Source organism: Halichoerus grypus, chromosome X, assembly GCF_964656455.1.
Source record: "Halichoerus grypus chromosome X, mHalGry1.hap1.1, whole genome shotgun sequence".
Lineage (NCBI taxonomy): Eukaryota > Metazoa > Chordata > Mammalia > Carnivora > Phocidae > Halichoerus > Halichoerus grypus.
Genome location: NC_135727.1, coordinates 45,915,823 through 45,934,577, shown reverse-complemented (window position 1 = coordinate 45,934,577; position 18,755 = coordinate 45,915,823). Strand labels below are relative to the sequence as shown.

The 18,755-nt window shown below is 34.9% G+C and overlaps 1 protein-coding gene across 7 annotated transcripts in view; it reads left to right on the top strand.

Moving 5' to 3' along the window:
* The window catches only part of ARMCX5 (armadillo repeat containing X-linked 5), a 105,432-nt gene extending 87,511 nt beyond the window's left edge, over positions 1 to 17,921 (top strand). For 4 of the 7 annotated variants that reach the window (XM_078064199.1, XM_078064198.1, XM_078064207.1 and 1 more), the window contains one exon: positions 15,132 to 15,398. In XM_078064199.1, the coding sequence (XP_077920325.1) occupies positions 15,132 to 15,194 (63 nt within the window). In that variant the 3' untranslated portion in view covers positions 15,195 to 15,398. Of the gene's footprint in view, positions 1 to 12,104; positions 12,184 to 15,131; positions 15,399 to 17,888 lie in introns of those variants that run through there. The other 3 variants (XR_013444601.1, XM_078064205.1, XM_078064208.1) reach the window with 3 other exon arrangements.
* Positions 17,922 to 18,755: the final 834 nt, after the last annotated feature.

Genomic DNA, 18,755 nt, shown 5'->3' with positions numbered 1-18,755 from the left:
GGTCACAAGAAGAATGGGGTTGCCTGAGTGCAGTAGAGTTCCCAGACTTCACATTGGGATAGCTGGCTGAAAACATCGAGTCTAGGTGCTGGCTTATCTGCTCTGTGTTGCCATAAATTGCAAACTGCTCTCCTAGCAGGGGCCCAGCAAAAGGCAGAAGCGTGGTGAGACCCCCCCCCCCAACCCTCCCCCAGGGGGAATAGCACGGGTCTGCACCACAGGAGTCCATAAAATTTGGAGTTTTGAAACTCAGTCATCTACCTGAGATAAAAAGCTTGGTCACAGGCTGGGTGAACACAGAGTTTGGATGGAAACCAGGGAGAAAAGAGTGACTGACTACTTTTCTATGAGGGCTCACTGAAGAGTGGGAGGGTGCATACTTTCAGCTCCAGGGCTAGAGAGCTGGACGCTGCCATATTCATGCTGCACATGGGTACTGAAAGCCTTCAGGGAGCAAAACGGTGCCACATAATGGAATCCAGAGCCACTTACACTGAGCCCAGCCTCCTGGCAAGGGATGCACATTTGCAATAGGGCAAGTGCACCTGAGAATCAATGCAACAGGTCCCTCCCCCTGAAGACCAGCATGAACAACTGCTTGAACCAAGTTTAAAGATCAAAGAGGGCTGCAAAGCTTCAACTCTTGGAGAAAACAGTATATAGCATTGTTGTTCCTTTTTTTACCTTTGGTCACTCAGTAGTTTTTTTTTTCAAGTATTTTTTAATGCTTTTTTTCTTCTTTGATTTTTATTTATATATATATGTCATATTTTTTATTTTTTGTTTCATTGTATTTTATCTTATATATATTATATGTAATATATAACATATATTTTAATAAATTATAATATATAATATATAAATACATTATATATACATATACATATATATATACATATACATATATATATATACATATACATATATATATATATATATATATATATATATATATATATATACATTTCTCTTTCTTTCTTATTTTGGGATCTAATTTCTTCTAAAAAACAGACCAAAACATCCCCAGGATCTGGTTTTTTTGTGTCTGTGTGTTGTTTCTTGTTTTTCTTATTTTGTTTCATTTCTGTTTTTTTCTGTTGTTGTTATTGTTATTTTTTCTCTTTCTTTCTTATATTATTTTCTGGACAAAATGATCAGATGGAGAAATTCAGCCCAGAAGAAAGAACAGGAGGTAGTACTCACTGCCAGGGGTTTAATCAATACAGATATAAGTAATATGTCTGAACTAGAATTTAAAACAACAATTATAAAGATACTAGCTTGGCTTGAAAAATGCATAGAAGACACCAGAGAATCCCTTTCTGTAGCAATAAAAGAACTAAAATCTAGTCAGGCTGAAATTTAAAATGTACCATCAAGAAGCAATCCCAAATGGAGGCTATAAAAATGAGGATGAATTAGGCAAAAGAGCGAGTCAGTGATATATAAGATAAAATGATGGAAAATAAGGAAGCTGAAAGGAAAAGAGACAGAAAACTATTGGATCACAAAGGGAGACTTAGAGAACTCTGCAATTCCATAAAGCAAAATTATATCCAGATAATATGGGCCCCAGAAGATGAGGAGTGGGAGAGAGGGGCAGAAGGTTTAGTTGAATAAGTTATACCTGAGAACTTCCCTAATTTGGGGGAGGAAACAGGCATTCAAGTCTAGGAGGCACAGAGAATCCCCCACAAAATCAATAAAAATAGGTCAATGCCCCAGCATATAACACTGAAGCTTGCAAATTTCAAAGATAAAGAGAAAATCCTGAAAGCAGCTTGGGACAAGAAGACTTTAACCTACAAGGGTAGAAACATAAGGCTGGCAGCAGACCTGTGCACAGAGACCTGGCAGGCCAGAAAGGACTAGCATAATATATTCAATGTGCTAAGTGGGAAAAATATGCAACCAAGAATACTTTTATCCAGCAAGGCTGTCATTCAGAATAGGAGAGTTAAAGAGTTTCCAGGACAAACAAAAACTAAAGGAATACCTGAACACTAAATGAGCTCTGCAAGAAATATTAAAGGGAATCCTTTGAGCACAGAGAGAGCCCAAAATAACAAAGACCAGAAAGGAAAAGGGACAGTCTACAAGAACAACTTTACAGATAATAAATGGCACTAAATTAATATCTTTAAATAATTATTCTGAATGGAAATGGACTAAATGATCCAATCAAAAGACAGGTATCAGAATGGATACAAAAAACAATACCCATTTATATATTGCTTATGAGATACTCATTATAGACACAAAGACACCTGCAGATGGAAAGTGAGGGGGTGAAGAACTATTTATCATGCTAAGGACATCAAAAGAAAGCTGGAGTAGCCATCCTTGTACCAGACAAACTAGATTTTAAACCAAAGACTACAATAAGAGAGGAAGAAGGGTACTATATCATAATAAAAGGGTCTATTTAACAAGAAGATCTAACAAATGTAATATTTATGCCCCTAACTTGGGAGCAGCCAAATATATGAACCAATTAATAACAAAGTTAAAGAAACTTTGTCAAAAAAACTCAATGATAATATTACAATAATAGTAGGGGACCTTAACACCCCACTCACAGCAATGGACAGATCATCTAAGCAGAAGATCAACAAGGAAACAATCCCCTTGAATGACACACTGGACTGAATGGGCTTCACAGATATATTCAGAGCATTTAATCCTAAAGTGGCAGAATACACCTTCTTCTCAAGTGCACATGGAACATTCTCCAGAACAGATCACATACTGGGTCACAAATCAGGTCTCACCCTGTACAAAAAGATTGAAATTATACCATAGGAATTTTCAGACCACAGTGCATTAAAACTTGAAGTCAACCACAAGAAAAAATGTGGATGGACCCCTAAACATGGTGATTAAAGAGCATCCTACTAAAGAGTGAATGGTTCAACCAGGAAATTAAAGATGAATTTTAAAAAATTCATGGAAGCAAATGAAAATGAAAACATGACAGTTCAGAACCTCTAGGATGCAGCAAAAGTGGTCCTAAGAGGGAAGCATACAGCAATACAGGCCTTCCTCAAGAAACAAGAAAAGTCTCAAAGACACAAACTAACCTTACACCTAAAGGAGCTTGAAAAAGAATAAAGCCTAAATCCAGCAGAAGAGAAATAATAAGGATTAGAGCAGAAATCAATGATAAACAAATAAATAAAAACAGTAGAACAGATAAATGAAACTACGAGCTGGTTCTTTGAAAGAATAAGATTGATAAACCCAACTATAAGAGAATATTATGAGCAATTATATGCCAACCAATTAGGCAATCTGGAAGAAATGGATGCATTACGAGAAATATATGAACTACCAAAACTGAGACAGGAAGAAATAGAAAACCTGAATAGATCCATACCCACCGAAGAAATTGAATCAGTAATCAAAAATCTCCCAAAAACAAGAGTCCATGGCCAGATGGCCACCCAGCAGAATTCTACCAAACATTTAAATAAAAACAAATACCTCTTCTCCTGAAACTGTTCCAAAAAATAGAAATGGAAGTAAAATTTCCAAACTTGTTCTATGAGGCCAGCATTACCTTGATCCCAAAACCAGACAAACACCCCACTAAAAAGGAGAATTACAGACCAACATCCCTGATGAACATGGATGCGAAAATTCTCACCAAGATACTAGCTAATGGGATCCAACAGTACATTAAAATGATTATTCACTACAACCAAGAGGGATTTATTCCTGGGCTGCAAGCGTGGTTCAACATCCACAAATCAATGTGATACACCACATAAATAAAAAGAAAGGTCAAGAGCCACATGATCTCAATAGATGCAGAAAAAGCATTTGACAAAATACAGCATCCTTTCTTGATAAAAACTCTCCACCATATAGGGATAGAGGGAATATACCTCAATATCATAAAAGCCATATGTGAAAAACCCACAGTGAATATCATCCTTAATGGGAGAAAACTGAGAGCTTTTCCCCTAAGGTCAGGAACACGACAGGGATGCCCACTCTCACCACTGTTGTTCAACATAGTACTGGAAGTCCTAGCCTCAGCAATCAGAAAACAGAAAGAAATAAAAGGCATCCAAATTGGCAAAGAAGTCACACTTTCACTCTTCACAGATGATACTCTATGTAGAAGAAAAAAAAAAGGGACTCCACCAAAAAATTGCTAGAGCTGATACAGGAATTCAACAAAGTCCCAGGATCTAAAATCAATGCACAGAAGTCAGTTGCATTTCTATACACTAACAATAAGGCAGAAGAAGGAGAAATCAAGGAATCCATCCCATTTACAATTGAACCAAAAACAATAAAATACCTAAGAATAAACCTAACCAAAGAGGTAAATGATCTGTACTCTGAAAACTATAGAACACTCATGAAAGAAATTGAGGAATACACAAAGAAATGGAAAAATGTTCCATGCTCATAAATTGGAAGAACAAATATTGTTAAAATATTTATGCTACCCAAAGCAATCTACACATTCAATGCAATCCCCATCAAAATACCATCAGTGTTTTTCACAGAGCTGGAACAAACAATTCTAAAATTGTATGGAACCATAAAAGATCCCGAATACCCAAAGGAATGTTGAAAAAGAAAATGCTGGAAGCATCACAGTTCTGACTTCAAGCTGTTATTACAAAGCTGTGATCATCAAGACAGTATGGTATTGGCACAAAAACAGACATAGATCAGTGGAACAGAAGAGAGAACCAGAAATGGGCCCTCAACTCTTTGGTCAACTAATCTTGGAGAAAGCATGAAAGAAGATCCAATGGAAAAGAGACAGTCTCTTCAACAAATGCTGTTGGGAAAATTGGACAGCCAGGTGCAGAAAAATGAAACTGGACTACTTTCTTACACCATACATAAACTCCAAATGGATGAAAGATCTAAAGGTTAGACAGGAATCCATCAAAATCCTAGAGGAGAACACAGGCAGTAACCTCTTTGACCTTGGCTGCAGCAACTTCTTGCTAGACACGTCTCCAAAGGCAAGAGAGACAAAAGCAAAAATGAACTATTGGGACTTAATCAAGATAAAAAGCTTTTGCACAGCAAAGGAAACAATCAACAAAACTAAAAGGCAACCTACTGCATGGAGCACTGGGTGTTATATGAAAACAATGGATCGTGAATCACCACATCAAAAACTAATGATGTATTGTATGGTGACTAACATAACATAATAAAATTTAAAAAAATTTTTTAAAAAAGGCAACCCACAGAATGGGAGAAGATATTTACAAATGTCTTATCAGATAAAGGGCTAGTATCCAAAATCTATAAAGAACTTATCAACCTCAACACCCAAAAAACAAACAATCCAGTCAAGAAATGGGCAGAAGACAGAACAGACATTTCTCCAAAGAAGACATAAAAATGGCCAACAGACACATGAAAAAATGCTCTACATTACTTGGCATCAGGGAAATACAAATCAAAACCACAGTGAGATACTACCTCACGCCAGTCAGAATGGCTCAATTAACAATTCAGGAAACAAAAATGTTGGCGAGGATGCGGAGAAAGGGAAACCCTTTTGCACTGTTGGTGGGAATGCAAACTAGTGCAGCCACTCTGGAAATCAGTATGGAGGTTCCTCAGAAAGTTAAAAATTGAGCTACCCTATGACCCAGCAATTGTACTACTAGGTATTTATCCAAAGGATACAAGCATAGTGATTCGAAGGGGCACATGCATCCCAGTGTTTGTAGTAGCAATGTTCACATAGCCAAAATATGGAAAGAGCCAAGATGTCCATCCACAGATGAATGGATAAATGAGATATGATATATACATATACAATGGGATATTACTCAGCCTTTAAAAAGATTAAAATCTTGCCATTTGCAATGACATGGATGGATCTAGAGGGTATTATGCTAAGTGAAATAAGTCAGTCAGAAAAAGACAAATACCATATGATTTCCCTCATATGTGGAATTTAAGAAACAACACAGATGAACACAGGGGAAGGGAAGGGAAAATAAAAGAAGATGAAAACAGAGAGGAACACAAATCATAAGAGACACTTAACTCTAGGAAACAAACTGGGTTGCTGGAGCAGAGGTGGGTAGGTGGATGGGGCAATTGAGTGATGGGCATTAAGAAGAGCACTTGAAGTAATGAGCATTGGGTGTTGTATGCAACTGATGAATCACTAAATTCTACCCCTGAAACTAATAATACACTATATGTTAACTAAATTGAATGTAAATAAAGAATTTTTTAAGAAGTGGAGGTGTCAGAATTCCAGATTTCGTATTATACCACAAGCCTGTAGTAATCAAAGCAGGATGGTACTGCAGTAGAAATAGGCACATAGATTAATGGAACAGAATAGAGAGCCCATAAAATAAACATACATTTTTGTTTTCAATTAATCTTTGTCAAATGAGACAAGAATATGCAATCAGAAAAAGATAGTCTCTTCAACAAATGGTGTTGGGAAGACTGGACAGCTATATGCAAAAGAATGAACTGGAGCACTTTCTTACAGCATATGCAAAAATAAACTCAAAATGGATTAAGGGCCTAAATGTGAGATTTGAAGCCATAAAAATTCTAGAGGAGAGCACAGACAGTAATTTCTCTGACGTTGGCCATCGCAACATTTTTCCACATATGTCTCCTATGGCCAGAAAACAAAAGCAAAAATTTTCTCTTGGGACTACATCAAAATTAAAAGGTTCTGCACAGCAAAGGAACAGTCAACAAAACTAGACAACCTACTGAATGGGAGAAGGTACCGCAAATGACATATCCAATAAAGGCTTTGTATCCAAAATATATAAAGAACTTATACAATTCAAAACCAAATAAAAACAAATAATCCAATTAAAACTGGGCAGAAGACATGAATAGACATTTCTCCAAAGAAGACATACAGATAGCTGTCACATGAAAAGATCATCATCGGGGAAATGCAAATCAAAACCACAGTGAGACAGTTCAATGAGACCTGTCAGAATGGCTAAAATAAAAATCATAAGAAATGACCAGTGTTTGCAAGGCTGTGGATACAAAGGCCCCCTCATACAGGGTTTGTGGGAATGCAAACTGGTGTACCCATTGTGGAAAACAGCATGGAGTTTCCTCAAAAAGTTAGAAACAAAATTACCTTATGATCCAGTAATTCCACTCTTGAGTATTTACCCAAAGAATACAAAAACACTAATTTGAAAGGATATGAACACCACTGTTTATTGCAGCATTATTTACAATAACCAAAGTATGGAAGCAACCTAAGTGTTCATTCAGAGATAAATGGATAAAGAAGAAATGGCATACATATACAATGGATTATTACTCAGCCATAAAAAGAATGAAATCTTGACATTTGCAACAACATGGATGGACCTTGAGAGTATAATGCTAAGCAAAATAAGTCAGAGAAAGGCAAATACCATATGATTTCACTCATATATGGAATTTAAGACACAAAATAAATATCCTAAGAGAGAGACATTCCAAAAAACAGACTTTTAACAATAGAGAACAAACTCATACTTACAGGATATTAGGTTGGGGGGGTATGGATGAAATAGGTGAATGGGATTAAGAGTATGCTTATCTTGGGGCGCCTGTGGCTCAGTCGTTAAGCGTCTGCCTTCGGCTCAGGTCATGATCCCAGGGTCCTGGGATCGAGCCCCGCATCGGGCTCCCTGCTCTGCCGGAAGCCTGCTTCTCCCTCTCCCACTCCCCCTGCTTGTGTTCCCTCTCTCGCTGTGTCTCTCTCTGTCAAATAAATAAATAAAATCTTTTTTAAAAAAAAGAGTTTGCTTATCTTGATAAGCACTAACATATAAAATTTTTGAATCACTATATTATACACCTGAAACTAATATAACAGTGTACATTACCTATAATGAAATTAAAATTAAAGTGAATCTTTTGTAGGCAGCATGTAGTTGGATCATGACTTCATTTTTAAATCCATTTTTCCATTCTCTGCCTTTTGATTGAAGTTTAATCCATTTATAGTGAAAGTAATTATTAATGATGAATGACTTACTTCTACTTCTACTTTGCTATTCTTACTTCTACTTCTTTGCTATTTGTTTTCTATATGTAATATCTTTTTTCCTCTTCACTTCCTCCATTACTGTTTTCTTTTGCACTTGATTTTTTTCCTAGTGAAGCATTTTGATTCAACTCTCATTTTATTTTCTATATATTTTTTAGTTATTTTCTTATTTGTTAACTTGGGGATTACAATTAATATCCTAAATTTATAAAAACCTGGTTTGAATTAGTACCAATTTACTTTCAATAATATACAAAGTTTCTATTCCTATGACTTCAATCCCCCCATCTTGTTACTGTTACAGATTATTTGTATACATGTGTGCCCTGCCCATTAACAGTTTTATAATTATTGTTTTATGTATCTGTATTTTAAATTAAAACAAGAATTATAAACCAATAGTATGGTAATACTGGCTTTTTCATGTTTACCTATGTACTTACCTTTACCCATATTCCTTATTTCTTCAGAAGACATCATGTTACTGTCTAGTGTTCTTTCATTTCAGCTTGAAGTACTCCCTTTAGCATTTCTTGTAGGGCAAATCTACTAACAACAGAAGCTTTTTGTTTGTATTTATCTGGGAATATCTTAATGCCTTTTTTTATCTTTGAGATATATTTTTGCTACATACATAATTCTTATTTGACAGTTTTTTCTTTCAGCAATTTAAATATGCCATCCAAATGCCTTCTGGCTTTCCTATTTCTCATGAGAAATTGACTTTTTCCCACTGAGAATCCCTTATTTGTCATAGGTTGTTACTCTCCTGATACTTTCAAGATTCTCCTTGCCTTTAGTTTTTGACAGTTTGATTATAGTATGGCTAGAGTGGCTATCTTTGGTTTTTCATACTTGAAATTCATTGAGCTACTTAAAATGTAGATTTATGTCAGATATCAAAATATGGGAATTTTTAACAATTATTTCTTTAAATACTATTTCTGCTTCTTTTTCTCTTTTCCCCCTGTGACTCCCATTATTTGTATGTTGGTGTGCTTGATGTTTCTCCAGAGGTATCTTAGACTGTGTTCATTTTTCTCCATTCTTTTTACTTTCTGTTCCTCAAACTGAATAATCTCAATTGAACTATTTTTAAGTTTGCTGATTTTTTTCTTCTAACTGCTCAAATCTGCTCTTGAACTCTTCTAATGAATTTTTCATTTCAAGTATTGTTTATCTATAGAAACTTTGTTTCTTGTTTTTATGGTTTCTATCTCTTTATTGATATTCTCTATTTCTTGAGACATTGTTCTCCAGCTTTTGATTGCCTTTTTTTTTCATGCCTTCCTTTAACTTTTTCCACATGCTTAGGATACTTGCTTTAAAGTCTTTAAGTCCAATGTTTGGACTTACTCAGGGACAGTTTCTACTTTGTTTTCTTTTCTTTTCTTTTTTTTTTCTTGTAAAAGGGGTAGACTTGTTTCTTTACATGCTTCATTTGCTGTTGAAAACTAGACATATGGAATATTGTAATGTGGTTACTCTATAAATCAGGTTTTCTTTCCATGGCTTTTTATTGCACCTTGTTGTGTGTTGTAATTTTTTGTTTGTTTAATGACTTTTCTAAATTGTTTTTTAAAGACTGTATTCTTTGTCATTTTTGGTCTCCAAAGTCTCTCTTCTGTTATCTTAGCAGTCAGCTAGGAATTTGACAGATATTTCCTTAAATATCTGTAGCCAAAAAAATTTAAAAGACACTTTCCCAGTTTTTGCTGTGTTGGGGCATTCCTTCAATGCTTAGATCTGCAATTTACATTTTTCCTTCTTCCTTCACTTCCTACCCACACAGCAGGAGATAAAGTCTTAGGATCTTTCCAGTATTTTCTCAGCATGTATCTCTACCTGGACATATGTGTGGCTTTCTAGACTTTTTTGTTATCTCTGGGTGCTTTTAAAAGCCCTAATTCTCCCATGTATCTCTTTCCCTAGCCTTTTCCTTTCCTTTCCAAGCTTTTTGGTCTGTTTATTGCTTGTCCCACGTGGTTGGAGCAGTGTGTTTATCTATAAATGATTTCAAAAGTGCTGCCTGATAATCCACTTCTTTAAGAAAATTCCATGGCAGAGCACTGGGTGTTATATGAAAACAATGGATCATGGATCACCACATCAAAAACTAATGATGTATTGTATGGTGACTAACATAACATAATAAAATTTAAAAAATTAAAAAAAAAAAAGAAAATTCCATGGTAGGTAAAAAAAAAAAGAAAGTCAAGTCTTCAGACAATGCCTTGGGGAACCTTCAGAGAGGTGAGGTAACAAACACACATTTCTTTGAGAATAAGATCTTTGTTGCCCCTCTGGATCAAGCAAGGTAAACCAAGAACACAGGCAGCCATCCCCATGGCTGCCTATGAGCTAGGTAGTGTAGGATGGTATGTGGTAAGTTAAAAGGCTACAACACTGTTACTGAAAATTAGCAGTTTTTTTCCTCATTAAATGTTCCCTTGGTTATTGTAAGTATTTTTTTATTAGATTACAGTTTTATAAAACATTTGCTTTTGACAGTTTTTGCCACTTTAATTTCTTCTTTTAGTAAAGAACAGTGTTTTGGAGTTTCTTACTCCACCATTTTCAATGACATCACAACCATGAAAATTTTTAATCAAGCCAACTCACACACATATTAGAAGTTTCATGTCACTCTGTTTGGGTGGTCTAATAAATATGTAGACAATTTTGAGGTTCCAAAAAAGTTATGAACCTAGGTACATTGCTCAAACAAGCAAATCCCTGGAGGAGATCTACCTTTACCTTAGGCCTTAAAGAATTACAATAGATTTATTTCAAAGGAAAATATGTACTTCACAGTCAAAAATCACAAAAGACACATGAGGAAATTAGATTCAAGACCTAGTCCTCTAAGAATCAAAACTCTCAGGAACTTCAGAGTTTGGAATTTTCAATCATGGAGTATTAAATATATTTGATAGGTTTCTAGAAAAAAGAAATGAAATTATCAATTAAGTGCCAACAAAAATCCTAAATATATTAGAAAAATAAATACAAACTGAAGTTCTGCAAATGACAGTGTATACTAATTGATATTTTATAACATTAAATTCACATGAAGAGAAAATTCATTAAGTGGAATTTAGGTTTGATTATTTTTTTCTGCAGTTAGCAATAAGAGAATATTTCATATAGAAGGAAAAGAAGGAATAAGAGGCAACATTTGAAGAGACAATGATTGAGAATATTTCAGAATTAATGAAAAACATAGAAGCCACATCTTCAGAAACCCCAGTGAATCTAAAGCAACTTAAGAAAAACTTAAGAATCTTAAGCAACTATACATATCATAGTAAAATTGTAGACATCAAACTCATATATACGAAATTAAGAGGAGCTTAATATGAGCTAGAGAAAATAAATTGCCTTCAAAGGAATACCATTTATACATGCAGCTGATTCTCAACAGTATCAATGGAAGCCAGAACACAATGGAATTAAACCCTCAATGTAAAAGAGACAAACCTATCAATGTAGAATGCTACCCCCAGAGAATGAGAGAGAAAAAATAGTTACATGAATCTAGCTTTGGATCTAATTTTTAGGGTATAGGAAACATAGGACACAAGACAAGTGAAACAATATCATGAATATTCAGTCAAATTAAGAATGTAGGACATTGTTCAAAATAATCATCACAATTTCTTCAAAAAGTCAGTGTCATGGGAAAAAAGTCAAGAGGAGAAACTATGGTAGATTAAATGAGATTCAAGAAATATGACAACTAATGCATGTGTGATTCTTGATTGGAACCTGGTTTGTAAAACTGCTATAAACCACATTTTGGAACAACTGGGAAAATTTTAATTTGGAATGGATCAGATATAGAGAATTATAGTTAATCTTACTGCTAGTGATAACGGTAGTTTGGTTATGTAGGAGAATGTTCTTATAGTTTGAAGATGTATGTTAAATTATTTAGGCTTACATGTTATGGTGTAACTTATTTTTAAAGGCTTAGGCCAAAAAAATGTAAAAAAGATAAATATGTATTTATTCATTTATTTTATTTTATTTTTATTTAAATTCAATTAGCCAACATATAGTAAATCATTAGTTTCAGATGTAGTGTTCAATGATTCATCAGTTGCATGTAACACCCAGTGGTCATCACATCACGTGCCCTCCTTTATTGAATCCAGGTAGGTATAAAGGTGTTTTCTATTCTGGATTTTAATGTATATTCTAAATGTTCATTAAAAATTAATGCAAGAATGATGTTGAAATACAGACATTTCAGATAAATAGTAATAGATTTTCCAAAAGCAAATTCACTAAAAGAAATTTTAAAATTGTAACTCAGGCAGAAGAGGATGACTTGAGATGTAAAAAGGAATGAAAAGCAATAAAAGCAAAAATATGTGTAAATCTAAAGAAATATTGGCATAAAAATAATGATATCTTGCGAGATGAAAACATAGCAAAGAAATACATGACAAGAATGTGATTTGGGAGGTGATTAGAGTTTAAGGTGTTTTGAGTTTGGAAGGTTTTTATTCTTTTCAATAAGAATGTATAAGGTAACCACTAAAATAATAGAAATAGAACATACAGCTTTTGAATTAGCAGATTTTTAAAACAGAATAAGAAAAAAATATTCAAGTCAATCAGAAGCAGCAAAGGAGAGAAAAGCAGATGAGTTTAGAAAGGTAGAAAGCACAAAACAAAATGGAAAATAAATTTAAATATATTATTCATTACAAAAATGTAACAAGATTAACATTCAAAGGACAAAGATTTTCAAACTGGTTGCAGAAAGAATCCAAGTGTATCTTGTTTGCAAAAAATGTATCTAAAAGAAGGATACAAAATTATCATAATTAAGAGAATAAAAAATTATGTATCATACTAGCTAATAAAAAATTCTGATGTAACTTTATTAAACTGTGAAAAATAGAATTTGATCAAGATGGTAACTTTATGATAAAATGTCTAATTTATCAGGAATACATAACAGTTACATTTTGTATTTACCTAATAAAATAACTTCAAGATGTATAAACAAATATTCAAGGAATTATATGAAGAAATAGTTATGCCCATAATCACAGTGGGAGATTTAAAGACTAATTGTTACATCAAGGAACAAAAAGAAACAAGTGATAGAACATTTCAGCAACAAAATAAGTTTGATTTAAAGAAAGCATGTAAGACACTGCACCTAACAATTTGAGTATATACATTCTTTAAAACAAAACTGGAGCATTTACTGAAAGAGTTATAAAACAAATCTCAACAAATCTCAAAGAATGGTTATATAGATTATGTTATTTGACCACTATACAAGTAAGTTAGAAATCAAGGGGCACCTGGGTGGCTCAGTTGGTTAAGCGTCTGCCTTCGGTTCAGGTCATGATCCCAAGCTCCTGGGATCGAGTCCCACGTCAGGCTCCCTGCTCAGTGGAGAACCTGCTTCTCCCTCCCCCTCTGCTGCTCCCCCTGCTTGTGTTCTCTCTGTGTCATAGCAAAATGATAACTTCAAACAAAAAAATATTTTGAAATTTAGGCACACTTCACAATCTATGGATTAAAGAATTCAAAGTGGAGGTTATAAAATGTTTACAACTGAATAATAAAAATATTTTACCACAATTTCATTAATATCTTGGGGTTAAATTTTCATCATCCTTGTTTCTAACAAATATTATGTCATTACATCTTTAAGGAACTACTATGAAGATTTTTTTATTTTATAGACAAGGAAACTCTTCGGGAGGGGGAGAACCAGCCTTGTCAAGATACATCACACTATTTCCCATATTTTCAGGTTTTTAACTCAATAACTTCTTTCTGGCTACAAAAGTAATAGATGTTTGTTGTAAATTAATTCCAACAACACAGAAGCATTTATCCCTTGTGTCTTCTTTCTTTTTCCATCTCTACAGAAAATAGTGTGGGTCTTGATTTTTAGGTTAACGATGTATCTAGTCTATCTTTCCATGGTTTTCATTTAATATATCATGCCTGTCTTTCCATTTAAAGTACAGATTTAATCTCTTTCTCTTTTTAAAGATTTTCTACTCTTCCATTTGTTCCTGAGTGAGGAACATTGTGCTTCTTTCCCATTTCTACTACTACAAACTAGCTACAGTGATCAACTTTCTCTGTACAATTTGCACTTCAGAAGGAAGTATGTATATCTACATGAAAAGTTCTAGACCTAAAACTTTTACCAAAAGGCCTGAACATTGTATATTTTACTATTTATTTCTAATAAATCATCCAAATGTTGTAATATATATTTCAGCCAACAGCATATTGCAGTGTCTAGTTCCCCACACCTTTGCAAACACTGGCTGTTTTGTTTTTTGTTTTGTTTTGTTTTGTGGGTTTTGTTTTTTGTTTTGTTTTTTGCTTTTTATTTATTTTTTTGTCCTGCTTTTTTTTTATTATGTTCCGTTAGCCACTGTATAGTACATAATTAGTTTTTGATGTAGTGTTCAGTGATTCATTAGGTACGTATAACACCCAGTGCTCATCACAGCACATGCCCTCCTCAATACCCATCACCCTATTACCCCCTCCCCCCACCCCTCTCCCTTCTGAAACCCTCAGATTGTTTCCTGAGGTCCATAGTCTCTCATGGTTTGTCTCCCTCTCTTATTTCTCCCCATTTGGATTTCCCTCCCTTCCCCTATGGTCCTCCGTGCTATTGCTTATGTTCCACATATGAGTGAAACCATATGATAATTGTCTTTCTCTGCTTGACTTACTTCACTTAACATTCTTTATATTTTGTATGTGTATGTAGTTTTACAGAGAAAAAAGTAATTGTTTCCATCGTAAGTAATTTCAGTGGTCACAAAGCATTCTATCTTATGACTGTGACATCATTGAACTATTTCATGTAGTTGACCATTTAGGATGATTTTCACTTTTCCTCCTACAAAATATACAGCAATGAACACTGTGGTAGGCTGAAAATTGCCTCCCAAAAGATACCAATGTTTTAACTCCTGGAACCTGTGAATGTTACCATATATGGCAAAAAAGGGTCCTTTGGGATTTGATTAAGTTAAGGAAATTGAGATGGGCAGATTATCCTGAATTAGTAGAGGGCTCTGAATGGAATCATAAATTTCTTTTTAAGAGATATTTAGAGGGACCTTCACACAGAAGAGAAAACACACAGAAGGGGAAGAAGACAATATGACCACAGAGGCAGAGATTGGGGTAATGTAACCACAAGCCAAGGAATGCTAGCAGCCACCAGATGCTGGAAGAGGCAAGAAAGGGATTGTTCCTGAGAACCTCTGGAGGAAGCATGGCACTACCAACACCTTGCTTTTGCCCTAGTGATACTGATTTTGCATTTCTGCTCCCCACAATTGTGAGAATAAATTTCTGTTATCAGCCACCCAATCTGTGGCAATTTTTTACACTAGCAATAGGAAATAAATACTAACATTCTTTTAGTTATTTCATTTGTTAAAGTATATGTTTCAGGTGTATCATTTGACTCATTCTGCCAAAGAATCAACAGGTTTCCTCCTTCTTCCCCCTGCAAATTTATGATTATAATAACAGGACCTACAGGACTGTGTGTATATGTGAGTATGCACTGAGCATATGTGTAAGTGCACATGCACACTACACATCTGTTGATGTCTGTCAAATTTGCTTCCCCTTGGAACTTTATTGCTGTCCTACCCCTGTCGTTTCTAAATTCCATCCATCCTGGGAACCTGGGTGGCTCAGTGGGTTAAGCGTCTGCCTTTGGCTCAGGTTATGATCCTGGGGTCGCAGGATTGAGTCCCATATTGGGCTCCTTGCTCAGCAGGGAACCTGCTTTTCCCTCTACCTGCTGCTCCCCCTGCTGGTGCGCATGCTCTTTCTCCCTGACAAATAAATACAACCTTTTAAAAAATAAAAAATAAATTCCATCCATCTCGTAACAGATGAGTTAAGCTGGTGAGTAAAGGATGACAATTTTAATTAAATTTTTGGAAATATCCTTTACTATGACATTAGGATTCACTTTTTTAAGTAGCAGTGCTGACTCAAATAGAATGCCTAAATTTAATTCAGTTTCACAGGTGGCACCCAGAAAAGTTTTACCAATTTACAATATACAGATTGGAATTAAATATAAAGGCATCGGGGAGTGAGAAATGTAACCATCCTGACATTTCACAAAAGGATAGGGTCTAGTTTCTGTCAAGGACCATCTTTCAAGCTTTAGCCACAGTTAGTTGCCTTACAAGTGATCAGTAATAGACAAGAATTTATGCATAAGTGCCTCCCAAAGCAGCTTTGTAGTCATTCATGACAAGACCACAAGGCTTGGATTTAACCAACTTTGGTATTTATCTTAGGACCAGGAGAGGGAAAATGATTAAAGAATATGAATTGTAATAAAACAAGAAGTAAAGATTGACCAACTAAAATATTAAAAGAATTAAAAGAATCTTTAAATTCATATGTAATGAAAAAAATACTGGTTTTCATTTATGACATTGGTGAGGCTTTTCATATTAAATGTTGGATACATAAAATCAGAGGAATTGAGTAAACGAGCATGCCAATAACTTGCTGCAAGGACTGTTCTATGATATGACTTTAATGCAGAAATAATTTTATAATATAAATAAACAGGAGGTCCATATTTTCGGGTCCAGCACTTGTGGAAATACATAATTAGGAAATTAAGTAGACAAATGAGACAAGATAAAATGTGTGTATGATGATGGTTATCACGGCTTAAAACATTAGACAGTCTGTCTATTTCATATTAATAACAAAAAAGTGACAGTTTAGCACTAATAAATGCTATTGGCAGCATCTAAACCACAAATAATGGTGAGCTCTGAAAGATTCTAAAGGGAATGCAGATGCCAATGAGAAGGGACAGTGTATTCACTTAAAAAGACTCACTCAAATATTAGATGCCAACAGCTTCACTCCTCTCCGGATAATTTTATAAATATCACAAGAATTGCCTCATATTCTCCAGACTAGAAAGCATCACACCAGGAAGGCAAAGGGTTAGGTTCTCCTGTGGGCTCCTGTCTTTGGAATCTGAAAGAAAAGGCAAAAGCAGTTAACAGGGAAGAGTACTCAGAGTGTGTGACCATCTAGCCAGCTGAGGGCAGGACTTCCATGCATGAAGAGCTGCTATCTGAGAGACAAAACCCAGTAATCCTCATCTTCTGTCAAGTAGTGACTGTGATTAGCACCATGCTAGACACTAGGTTAAAGTGATAAAATACACAGACTGAATTTCACAGTGATCGTGAAAACTAGAAGGAACCATGCAAACTAGTGTATTATATTTCATTCCTCCTTAGTGTAACACAAATACCTCAATCAGACCTTACATTCAAAATATGATATTGAAATTAAAATGTATAAGTGTTTATCATGAAACTACAATAATGAGATGATTTGGTGATGAGTTAAAAATAGAACTATAGAACAGATTAGAAATCAGAAACTGACCAAAATAAATACAGAGATTTTATATATAATAAAGGTGGCATGACATTATTCAAAAATGGTATCTGGGGAGTAATATCAGGGAAGATGGTGGAGCAGAAAGTACCATGAAACCATCTCTCCACTTAGAAAATAATTTTACTGGTAAAAATTGTCTGAAGTAACTAGATTGAAATTATGGATTCTATTTGAACTTTTGCAGCTTTCAGGGGAAAGCTTAGCTGATAAACTATGGATAATAGTCAATTTCAGCCTTCAGTTTGGTAGCAGCTACTAATTCTCCAATCTCCAGGCTCATGGCAGGCAGCTGTGGGACACAAACCTGCATTTGAAACATGACTTGCTGGAGCCAAGGTGGACAGCAAAGACATTGTCCTCTAAGAATTGGTGTTTGTGTTCTGATTTTTGATAGTTTCAGATCACTGAGATGCAAGTACAGAGGCTGGTCATTGTTTCACACCTACCAGCTAAGGTGGCTTCCAAGGTATGTAGAGGAGATGCACCTGGGGTATTTGGGCGGGGGGGGGGGGGCATTCAAAAACAACTGCATATACACGATAATTTAGAAAGCCACTGTGCATGCACAAGGAAAGACACAGTCTCAGAAAAGCCCTGAGAAGACTTTAAACTTTCACCTCAGGCTGATTTCCAGCAAAGAGGCACCCTACAACCATAACATAAAAAAACAGCAAAATCCTGGATATGGGAAAGAGAATCTAATTTCCAAAGTTACTACATTATAAGATTCAAATGTTCAGTTTTCAACAAAAGATCATAAGGCATACAAAGAAACACGAGAGTGTGGCTCATTCAAAGGAACAAAATAAATCTACAGAAAACTTACCTGAGGAAGCACAGGTTTCACACATAAAAAAAGACTTCAAAACAACTGTCTTATAGATGCTCAAAAAGCTAACAGAAGACATGGACAGAGAAAGGAATAATGTATGAACAAAATGAGGTTATCAATAAAGAGAAATAATAAAAAGAAGCCAAAAAGAAATTTTGGAATTGAAAGCTAAAATAACTGAAATGAAAATATACTTTAGAAGCTCAAAGACATATTTGAGAAAGCAGTAAAAAGAATCAGTTAATTTGAAGTAAGGGCAATGGAAATTATTGAGTCTCATGAATAGGAAGAAAAAATATGAAGAAAAGTGAACAGAACCTAAGACACCTGTGGGACACCATCAAGCTGACCAATAGACCAACATATACAATTGTAGGAATTCCAGAGAAGAGAGAGAGGAGCAGAGATTTGTTTTTTGGGTATTGAGTT